The sequence below is a fragment of the Cavia porcellus genome, unplaced genomic scaffold, assembly GCF_034190915.1.
Source record: "Cavia porcellus strain 051 isolate PalLab524CR breed Dunkin Hartley unplaced genomic scaffold, mCavPor4.1 scaffold_6, whole genome shotgun sequence".
Classification (NCBI taxonomy): Eukaryota; Metazoa; Chordata; class Mammalia; order Rodentia; family Caviidae; genus Cavia; species Cavia porcellus.
The window spans coordinates 74,647,988-74,658,599 of NW_026947489.1; the positions used below are offsets into that span (position 1 = coordinate 74,647,988).

Sequence of the window (10,612 nt, forward strand, 5' to 3'; positions counted from 1 at the left end):
TATTTCTTCTTAGAGCCTAAGCTCCCTTTAATAGCTAAACTGGTGGTAAAAGAGAGAAGTAAACAAGTAATTGACATAATGCACAGAACAAGCACATAGGGCAGAAGCTCAAGAGGGAAAATCTGAATGCAGAGCAATTTAGAGAAGTCCTCCATAGATGTAATTTATTTAAGAGCATTTGTTAACAGCACATTTAATCATTTCAACAAACATTTTTCCCATTTGAAAACAAAATTGTTTGAAAAGCTGGTTGAAAATATAAGAATGGAAATTCTACCTCCACTTTGGTCTGGGGATGGAGACTAAAAACAATACTGGAGGCTTCAAAATCAGCGCCCTCTGACTTTGGGGCAGTAAGACATATTTTTGCTTACTGAAATAGACTGTGTTGGCAGAGCAGGTCAGTGGCAGAGCTGAAGTTAAGCACTGTTTTATAGAAATACTGGATCTTTCTCCTCATTTGCTTTAAGGCAGGGGTGTTACATTTGTTCTTAAAGGTCATGGTATTCAGGATCTTGTCTGTGAGGTAATGTAGCCAGAGCACATTATTATAAGGGTGATATTCACACCAGCAGTTGTTGTTCTCTTTCCTCATGAGCCTATAGATCTCAAATTGGTAGTCACCTTTACCTGTAAATAGGTCCTCATCCGCAGAAATGTCACAGAAAACTACAACCCCATCCCGCTCCAGCCGTGACAGGGTGTAGTCAATGATGTTGACTTGCAGTCCACAGGTAGGGATTGTGTTGGTCTTCCCATTGAGGGTGTAGTGGAGCTCTTTCAGGTTGGTTTTCTTTAGGAGCACATTGCCCCAGTGTAAGTCTCGGTGCTCAAAGCGAAGTGATGACTCTGCTACTGCAAGTGATGCTGTGATCTGGTGTAGAATGCTCTTTGCGTTAACTACAGAGGACAACTTCCTTTGCATTTTCTCTAAGTCAATTCCACCAAACTCAAATTCCAGTATAATAAAGAGTTGGTCTTCCTCAAAAAAGTCAGGCCGGTCATTTGCAGACCCTTTGGTTGAGTTATAATGATCCCAAGCTTTAAGCAGCAAGGGAGGGTAAGAACCTTGAACACAATGTACTGAGTTCAGCCCAATAAAGCCTTCTGTACGATTGGACACCCCATTAGATAAGAGGCTCAACTCTTTGGAGATGATAATCTCTGGTAAGATTTCCTTGAAAGTTTTCTGATGGGATCCATTCACTAAACCCGCTCCTTCAATAGCAATGATTTTTAGAGCTACAGGTGTGTTATCAGTAACTGTTTGAAACACTTCACCAAAAACCCCTTCTCCAATCTTCTCACAACGTTTCAGTTTTTCCTCACAAAGGCAGTAACTAAAGGGGACAGGACCTCCCTGATTGCATTCCCCATAGACCTTTTCAGCATCAGATGCCATTTTTTCTGCAACAAGTAAACTCCTTAGGGGGCTTAGCAAATACATAGAAGAGGAGTGCCGAGGGTCCAGAGCACTATTTGTTCTGTTCATGGCAGAACAGCTTAGATTTTCTGATATGAGGGACCCACAGAGAGAATTGGCAATGGTATAGCTGCTGCCCACCTCTGACATGTCTGTCACAACTTTTTTCTTGTGAAAACTGAAGGAGGCCTTGGTTTTAACCCAAGAACAAGCCTTCTGAGGAGTCAGGTCCTGAGACAGGCATAAATCCTTCCCAGTCTTCTGGCCCTTTTTAAACTGGTGGTAATGGAAGGGTGAGGTGTCCACTTCTTGATGTTTCCTTTTCTGGCTTAGCCCAGTTCTCTTAGGCCTGGTGATTTTCTCAGGTACAACTAAGTCCCTGGAACCACTGGCCTCCTCGCAGTCTTTCTGGATGGCTCCCTGACACCCCAGCTTCTGAAAAGCGCCCTGGTCTCTGGTTCTCTTCTTACCTCTGCTTCTTAGATCTAAGCTCTCCCGCCTATTTCTTGTCAGTTGTCTTTCACAACGGGACTCCTTCATATTTTCCCCATTTGGCCCCAATTCAGAATCCTCAGAGTTTCCTGAATTCATGAGGCTAAAGAGAGCTGACCTGAGGCTGGCACGGGCTCGGCGGATCATCTTGTTGAACCCGCCTGTTCTTGATGTTTCCTGGGAGTAGGACAGTGATGCTTGGCCCTGTGAGGCTGCCGGGATGGGGGAACCGCTCGTGACAGGAGAGGCTGCATCTGGGGCGGCAAAGGAGCTGATTGAGATGATTCTCCCTCCTGGCTCGGGCGACAGAAGGTCGGTCGAGGCCGAAACGCTGAACAGGGAGGCACTGGTGCCCGGCTCGTCGCCGTCCCTGAGCTGGCTGCACACGCTAAGGTCCGGCCTGAGGTGGTCCAGGTGGTTGCTGGAGAAAGGCAGTGGTCGGAGCAGGTCGCAAGGGGTGCTGCACTTTTGTGGCGGCCGAGGTCGCAGCCTTAGGTGTCTCGGAGTCGCGGTCAGCGCTGGCCAGTCCATGGCGTCTCTGCTGCCAGGACGCTTCTGCCGTCGGCTGACAGGGCTGCCGGGGAAGTCAGGGTCGTCAGGATCGTCGGAAGCAACACACTGCGAGGAGCCGCTGCTGACGTCGCTGCTGCTGCCGAACAAATGCTCCTGGTCTTGTGGCTGGAACCACTGTGCGGCTGTCCGGCCCGACCGTCGCCGCCGCGGTCGCCCGCCGCCAGCAGCCCCATAAGTCCGGAACAGCCGGCTCTCTGGTCGCCGGGATGACGCCGCCATTGTCTGGCGGAACCCGCGGAGAAGTTCAAATTTTAACACCGCGATACTTCCACACGCCCGCTTGCCCACTGGGTCCTAGCTTCCGGTTTTGCGCATGCGCAACGCGCTGGCTTGTACGGAAGCCGACTAGGGCGATTTTGTTTTCTCAGCGGTTTGTGAAAATGGCTCTCATTTTAGGACTCCACTGAGTGCATCCAGAGTCAGGAGAGTGCCTGTGGGAGCACTCCGGTTCAGGTGAGCGTGGCCGCGGCGAGAGGCTGAAGAAGGGGTTGAGGAGGGCTTTGAGCGGCTGGCAGGAGAGATCAGGTAGCTGCTTTTCTAAGGTTCCTCTGAAGCCCTCAACGTCTTCCTCAGTGGGTCGCGTTTGCCAGTGAAGGCTTTCCTGGGGCCAGGGGGATTGCTCAAACTGCTCACACGCTCTACCCTGGGACCTTAAGCTACTTTGTGTCCTAACCATTAAAAATGGTAGCCTTTCCTCACGGAAGAAGATTTAAGCTAACTACTTACACGTCGATTTTCTAGCATGTGGAAGAGTGGCATTCAGTGAGCTGTAACATCACTTCGGATGAAGAAAATGTCACCGTGGCTGCAGAGATCTCCTTGGGTCACTCTAACCAGGTACTTGAGACTGAACTGCTCCTCTACACAGGATAATAGCGTCTAAAGTGGAACACATTCAAAATAGGTCTCTTCCACCTTCTGTCCTCGCCTGCTCCTTAGTTCCTGGGGCTACCTTCAGTAGTAAGTTACTCCTGTTGGGTGCTAGGAAATCAGAATTACCAATGAGTCCCCTCTTTTCTACATCCCATATTTATTCCAGCGGCAAGCCCTGCTCTTCTACCTCCAGAATCGTTCAGTTCTCTCCATCTCTACTACCACCGTTGTAATTCAAGCTACCCTCGCCTGCTAGGGCATGCCCCTTTCACCCTTGGACCTGCTTTCCTTGCCTCCTCTTTTCTCATACCTTCTACAAATAATTCTTTACATAACAGTTATACATCTTCTAAAAGCAAACATTAGATTATGCTACTTCCATGCTAAAAGAAGTAATAAGATTTTAAAAAGTGAGTTTGAACATACTTAGAGTAAACGCAATACATTTTTTTTCCCTATAGACTGCAGAGCTGTACCAGATCTGGTCTCTGCTTGATTCTTTAAGTTTGTCTCTTCGTACTCTTCTTTCTCTCCGCCTGTTCGTTTCTTACAGCCCAGCTGCTCTGTTTCCGGACATAGGACCTTTGTAATTGCTATTTTTTGCATAACATTGTCCTCCTAAATCTTGATATGGATAGTTTCTTATATTTCCCTCAAATATTATTTGCTTAGAGGCTTGTCCCCATCGCTTATTATAAAGTGGGAACTAGTGATCAAGTTTCACATTTTGCGGTAATTTGGAAAGCACAGTGAGGTTTGAGGAAATAGCAGTTGGGTAGAGAAAAAAGGAGACTGGGTAAAGGGATTTTTTTTTTAAAGCATTGTCAACAGCTGACTTTGGGTTGAGTTTGTAGCGTGAGGTAGAGAGTAAGGGAAACACTGAGGAATAATAGCACATTTCTTTCTTGAGGTAACTGTGAATGCTGAGGCCATTAATGAGGCTAATGAAACTAAGAGAAAGAACGCGTTTAAAGGGACAGATGGTGACGGCTGTTCAGAAGCAGAGAGTCCATGTCTAAAATGCATTTTGTTTTCTTCCCTCCTTCCCCCAATCTTATAGTTACAAAGAGATATAACTGACCTGCAGGTCCTTGGTGAAATATCTTTCAACAAAACTCTGTATGAGGGACTGAAAGCAGAGAACCACAGAACTAAGGTAACCACTGCTGTCTTCTGGTTTGTGCCTAGCTTTCCTCATTTCTGACTTTGGCTCTGCCACCAACTGCCTTTGCAACTTGGAGTATGTCAACTTGTGCCTCAATTTTTCACCTGTGAAATAAGGCAATTGAATAAAAAGACTGAGCTGAGGATTGAATAAATTGAAATAACTAGGCTGGAATCAAGAGTACTGTATACTTTGATTTGAAAATTTATTGATTTTGAAAAATATGTAGGAAATAATATTGAAAATATTTCCTAAGTGAGAAATTATTTTTGTACCCATTAAATATCTTCATATCTTCCTAGTATGTAATATCATTGCTTTTTTTTTTTTGTCTTTTTGAGACGGGGTCTCACTATGCAGTTCAGGCTGGCCTTGAGCTCACTTTGTCTCCCAGGCTGGTCTCGAACTCATGGCAGTCCTCCTGCCTCAGTATCCTAAGAGTGCTGGGATTACAAACATGTGCTACCATGTTTTGTGGTTTTTTAAATTTTTAAAAATATTTATTTATTATTTTATTTCATTTTGTTATACTGTGCTATAATCTGCCACCTTTGATCCTTATGTTTTGGGTCAGAGTTACTACATCTCAAGTGCTACACAAGTTGAGTTACCCTTCTCCAAAATGCTTGACACTAGATCTATTTTAGATTTCAGGGCTGCGGATATAGCTCAGTGGCACAAGCGCCTGCCTGGAAAGCTCAAGGTCTTTAGGTCTTTAGTTTCATTAGGTACGAAAAAAAATTTTTTCAGAGATTTGGATTTTGGAATATTTGTAGACTTTTCCAACTGAACATCCCTAATCTAAAATTCTGGAACCATGCTTGGTGGTGCATTCCTGTAATCCCATTACTTGGGAGGCTGAGGGAGGACTGTTGCAAATTTGAGACCAGCCTGGGCTACAAAGTGAGCCCAAGGTTAGCCTGACCTGCATAGTGACACCCTGTGTCAAAAAGACAAATATATAAAATAAAAAAATTAAAAAATCTGAAATCTAATTTGGAGCATGTTGGATTTGGATTTCTGGAGTAGAGATGATCAACTTGTATTTTCACATGAAAAGAGACAGAACAATATTGAAACGAGGAATATTGAAAATAGGAAACGAGGTTAGCAGAGGGATTATTCCTCCTGTGCCTTTGGTTTTAACTCTTCCTAAAAGCTCCCAGGAGCTGTCCCTTATATCTTATTAGTAAGAGCTGGGTCTTGTTTCAGTCACTAGCAAAGGAGAACAGTTGTGTCATGATTATCTTAGACCAGAGAGAAGTAGCTTAGACCAAAAGAGGAATTGGCTGGGGGTAGGGGCTCCCCTTCAGTGTGTGCCATGAACAGTATAACCCTTTGTTCTGTTGCTCTCCTAACCTCTGCCAGGGAAGCTTTGGCTCACTTTTGGGGACCTGTGCACTTTGAAGAGGAGCAAGGGGCATTGAAGGCATTGAAGAAAAGATTCATTGCCTCTGCTCAAGTGTGGCCCGTTATTTCACTGCCACCTTGGGACTTCCTTTCGTCAGTCTTGTCCCACTCCCTCAACTTGTCACTTTTCTGCAGAAGTGAAAACTGGCTTTCTCTAGTCTTCCTTCCACTCTGATGTTTTGATGCCTCCCCATTCTCAAGGCCCATTCCCCATTCTCCAGAATTCACTCTTGAGATCAGTTACCTGTGAGTTAGATGGGCTCCACAGGATCAACCAGTGTTCCTAACATAATTGAAAGAGGCCTTGGGTCAGGGATGTGGCTCAGTGGCACAGTGCCTACCTGGCAAGTGTGAGGGCCTGAGTTCTTTCCTGGTACCAAAAAAAAAAGCCTTATGGGTAAATTGTGTAGCTCCGTATCCTATGGAGAAATTTTTCCAAAGCATCTTAATCTTGGTGCTTAAACATATGCATAAAAAGAACTCAGTGCCTTGGGTAGCAGAGCAGAGCAAGTTGGTTTTTTGTTGTTGTTGTTGTTTTTTGGTATGTTATGGAAATAATGTTATGTTCACTTTCCAACATTTTTCTTCTTTTTCACAATTGTTTTAATGATTTCAAGTCTTAGATTTTCATGTCAATTTTAGAAAAACTTGCCAATTTAAAAAATGAATTTTCATTACAATTGGATTATTAGATCAGTTTTTGGAAAATTATCTTCAAGTGTTTCACTTAAAATGTTTTTTGGAATCTTTAATTTTCTCTGTAATGTTGACTAGTTTTCTGTGTATAGGTCTTGTAAATTTTTAGGTAACATTTATCACTATTTCATATTTTAATACTCTTGTAAATATGTGTTTTGTTTTTGTTTGTCATCGTGAAGTGGAAGTACAACTGCTTTTCAATAAACTTTAATTAAAAAGAAAAAAAGAAAGAAAGAGGATCCAGGCTGGCCTAGAACTCACCAGGTAGCCCAGGCTTGCTTCAGACTCATGGTGGTCCTGCAGGCAAGCAGTTGTGGCGTGGCCCTGACCCTACCTAAGCTCTGACAGTGTGCTCTGGCTACAGCCTGGGAGAGCCAAGTCTCAGTGGAAAGCACCTCCCCTGAGTTTCCACTGAGCCAGGGAGTGAGAGGAGATTAGTGTCCTGGAACTGAGAAAATCTTTGCAAAGTAGAATTTGAGGATGACTTTTAATAGAACCCCACAAGTACTACACATGGATATAATTTTTTATTTTATTACTGTGTCTCAGTACCTATTATATATTTCTTAGGAATATATATTAACTTCAGGGGAAAGTATATTACCAAAGACTCCAGGGTTTATAAAAGACTCTGGTCACCGAATGATTTTAGCTTATCTAAAATGCTGCATCAGGGGACATTTACCTTTTTTTTTTTTTTTAATTTTATTTAAAAGGAAAAAGAGAAAAAACAAAACAAAGTGGTGTAAGGGTACAAGTAATACAGAACTACAAAAAAAAATAAAAAAATAAAAAACAGTAAGAAATCACCAGTTAATAGATTACACATTATCATCTTAGAGATAGTTGCTCAAGTCACAGTATCAAAGCATACAAAGTGAACATTCAAACAGAGAGACTGCAAACAGTTGTGTTCAATGATCCAACCAAAAACATTAATATGGTCAGCTATTTAACACCACTAAACACACTTGCAGTTGTATCCTTTAGAGCACTTTTTTTCCTTCTCTTTTTTTTTGTCTTTTTCCTTTTTATCAGTACCGGGGATCGAACTCACGACTGCCTGCTTGCAAGGCAGGCACTTATGCTGCTGAGCTAAATCCCCAGCCCCTTCCTTCTCTTTTTTACAACAAAATTTACACATTTTGGGTTTTATTACTCCTTAGTTCTTATTACTTTTTTTTTTTTTTTTTGGAAGAGAATAAAGTCAAATATGGCAAAACAAGCTGTCAGTCAAAACCAAGGATAGACATAGTACATGATATAAAAACAGAGTACAAGGTTATCAACAATGGTTACCATAATGCCTCTTGCTTCCTTAAAAAGAATTGTCTATCTCATCAGGTATTATAAAGTTGAACAAAACAGTAGAGAACAAGACCAATAAAACTTAAACATTGTAAACATTACAGGACTTCCAAAGGAGATAATAGTCAAACCAGAATGGGCATCTTAGTGAATCTTACTGCCTTCAAAGTAGTTGCCTATACCCTCAAACTTGATACTATCATTCAGAACGGAACAGAGTCTAATTAGTCAAAACAAGATAGTGGGAGTATTACAGGACTTCAAAACAAATTAATAGGAAATCAAAAAAAGTTACTATAATATATCCTGCTAATTTTTTAAATTTTTCCCCTTAATTAAAAAAACCATAAAAAATAACTAATTTTTTTAATGAATAAGGGAGAGATTGAGATAAAAGAGGACATAACAACATAACAATACAGGTCAAAGCATGACTGTTCCAGCAACCTAGTGCTTTACCACCAAATAACCCGACTTAATAGTAGTTACCATAGTGTCTGTCTTTTTTCCTTGAAATATTTGAATACAACTTCATATACTATAGCTTCAAATATTTCCATATCAAGAAGCCCAGAATAGCCTTTCCAATTAATTAGTGAAAACTTTATAAGGCTTCAAGGCCACATAATGGGGAATCATGATTACCACATACTTTTATATATTTGAATCATTACTTACATTAGGGAAACTTCGGTATTCACACATGCGAGATTGATTTATTTCACTTATGAGTATGGTCTCAAGCTGTGCCCATTTATTGATAAATATCTCAATGTGATCCTTCTTTATAGCTGAGTAATACTCCATTGTATAGAAATACCACAACTTTTTTATCCATTCCTCAGTTGATGGACACTTGGGTTGTTTCCAAGATCTGGTGATTACAAATTGTGCTGCTATAAACATAGGTGCACATATATCACTGTGGTATGATGCTTGGGACATTTAGCTTTTAGCTTTACTGTCACTGGTCTTGATCAATACATAGGTTATTGCCAAGTCTTCGTATTTTGCTCTTTAAAGTAACATGGAACTTTTTCCTCTTTTGCTGTGTGTGATTGATCAGATGATCTTTTCGTCTTGTCTAGATCACAGTCATCTTCCTGAAAGACGAAGTGTACCATTCTTTGCCTGTCATCATTGGAAGCAGTGTTGGCGGCCTTCTGGTTTTGATCGTGATTATAATCATCCTGTTCAAGGTCAGTTCTGTTCACTGTGGGCAGGAGAGCACTGGGCTCTGGGTTTGGGAGCAGTAGGCCGTAGAACAGCCAGTGGGAACAGCCAGTCTCCCACTTACAGCATTTGCCCTGGCCCGGTCGCTTCTTTTACCTCTTGCTTAAACTGTACACCCCTCTTAGGCAATGGAGTAACTTAGTTTTTGGTCTGAAAAAACAAAAACACAACTGAAGTGTGTTAGTCCTAAAATAGATCTTCCTGAAATAGATCTACAGTGTTTCCCTTTTTACAGTTTTTCTTGTCTTCCCATGTCTCAAAAGACGCTCTACTCTCTCATCTCTACCCTGCTTCTCTCCATCCCTAAGTTTTACTCTTTTTCCTCCAGACAAGTGAAATAGTTCTCTAAATAGACTCAGCCTTTCTATGTGTGTGCAAGCTACTTGCCATTGCCTGGAGTGCCCCTCTCCACATTTTCACCTCAACGTGGAGCCTCCTGGACCTTCTGGGTTGTGCTATTCCTGTGAGTTCCTTTCTGGAAACCTTTCCAGGTGGCACTGGCTGTATCATAATCACTCCTCCTGCCACTAGATTCTGAGCTTCTTGCTGTAGGAGACTGTACTTTGTTTCTATGCTCAGCATCATAGGTAGTACTGAGTATTCCTATATAAATAAGGCTATATCCATTATAGCCAGAACTCTACTACTCTGCAGAATTAGTAAGGTTAAAAAGGTTCACATCGCCTGGGAGTTCAGAGGATGCTGGGAAGTTAGTTCTGATGAGGAATAAGCACCTGGAAAGACACTGAAGAGGGATCTGGAAGGACTGACTTCCAGAGAAAGACTCGGAAGAGGGGAGGAAAAGGGAGGAGAAATAAGAGGAAGAAAGGATTCCACAGGCTATTTAGGCAATAGTCAGAAAGGCGGTTTTCTAAAACAGATGGCTTTTCTCAGCTGTAATTTGACTTCCCTTCCCTTTGTTTCAGTGTGGCTTTTTTAAAAGAAAATATCAGCAGCTGAACTTGGAGAGCGTGAGGAGGGCCCAGCTGAGAGCAGAGGATCTGCTCACAGAAGGAAATTAGGGTCCGTGTCTTCATCCTTTGGGACCCTCGGACTTCTAGAAGCTTGGTGTTGTCCTGGCTACTTTTCCTGAGGATGACCGAGAGCAGCACTGAATAAATTATACAATATTGTTTTTAATGATACATTGTCCTAGAAGTATCTATACATTGTCAAAAAAGGAATTTGGGAAACTTTGATATTAAAGTAAATGTTTTCTTTACAATTGTGCTTTAAAATGCAAATACTCTATGATTTGCCGTAAATCCTGATGTCTGATAGGCTGTTTTCATTCTTATGTTTTTAAACATCAATTGCATTCTTTCAGATGTATTTTAGTGTTTAGTTTTCCAGATTTCCACAAGAAACCATTTGGGGTTTAAGTGTACAGGTTAAATTTGGAAAAATTGGTATCTTTACAATATTGTCTTACTCAG

General features: G+C 41.9%; 2 protein-coding genes across 2 annotated transcripts in view; one reads left to right on the forward strand and one right to left on the reverse strand.

The window, feature by feature from the left end:
- The window catches only part of Itgae (integrin subunit alpha E), a 57,211-nt gene extending 46,810 nt beyond the window's left edge, over nucleotides 1-10,401 (forward strand). Inside the window, exons 27-31 of the mRNA XM_013152276.3 lie at nucleotides 2,885-2,941; nucleotides 3,230-3,325; nucleotides 4,422-4,517; nucleotides 9,032-9,142; nucleotides 10,103-10,401. Coding sequence (XP_013007730.1) covers nucleotides 2,885-2,941; nucleotides 3,230-3,325; nucleotides 4,422-4,517; nucleotides 9,032-9,142; nucleotides 10,103-10,198 — 456 coding nt within the window. The 3' untranslated portion in view covers nucleotides 10,199-10,401. The remainder of the gene's footprint in view (nucleotides 1-2,884; nucleotides 2,942-3,229; nucleotides 3,326-4,421; nucleotides 4,518-9,031; nucleotides 9,143-10,102) is intronic.
- On the reverse strand, nucleotides 126-2,770 carry Haspin (histone H3 associated protein kinase). The gene has a single exon (XM_003469653.4). It carries the CDS (start codon nucleotides 2,705-2,707, stop codon nucleotides 371-373), a length of 2,337 nt encoding a protein of 778 aa, XP_003469701.2. The 5' UTR covers nucleotides 2,708-2,770; the 3' UTR covers nucleotides 126-370.
- Nucleotides 10,402-10,612: the final 211 nt, after the last annotated feature.

Bases quoted from the DNA above. Each gene is read 5' to 3' on its own strand.
- Haspin (XM_003469653.4), bottom strand. From the start codon at position 2,707: ATGGCGGCGTCATCCCGGCGACCAGAGAGCCGGCTGTTCCGGACTTAT.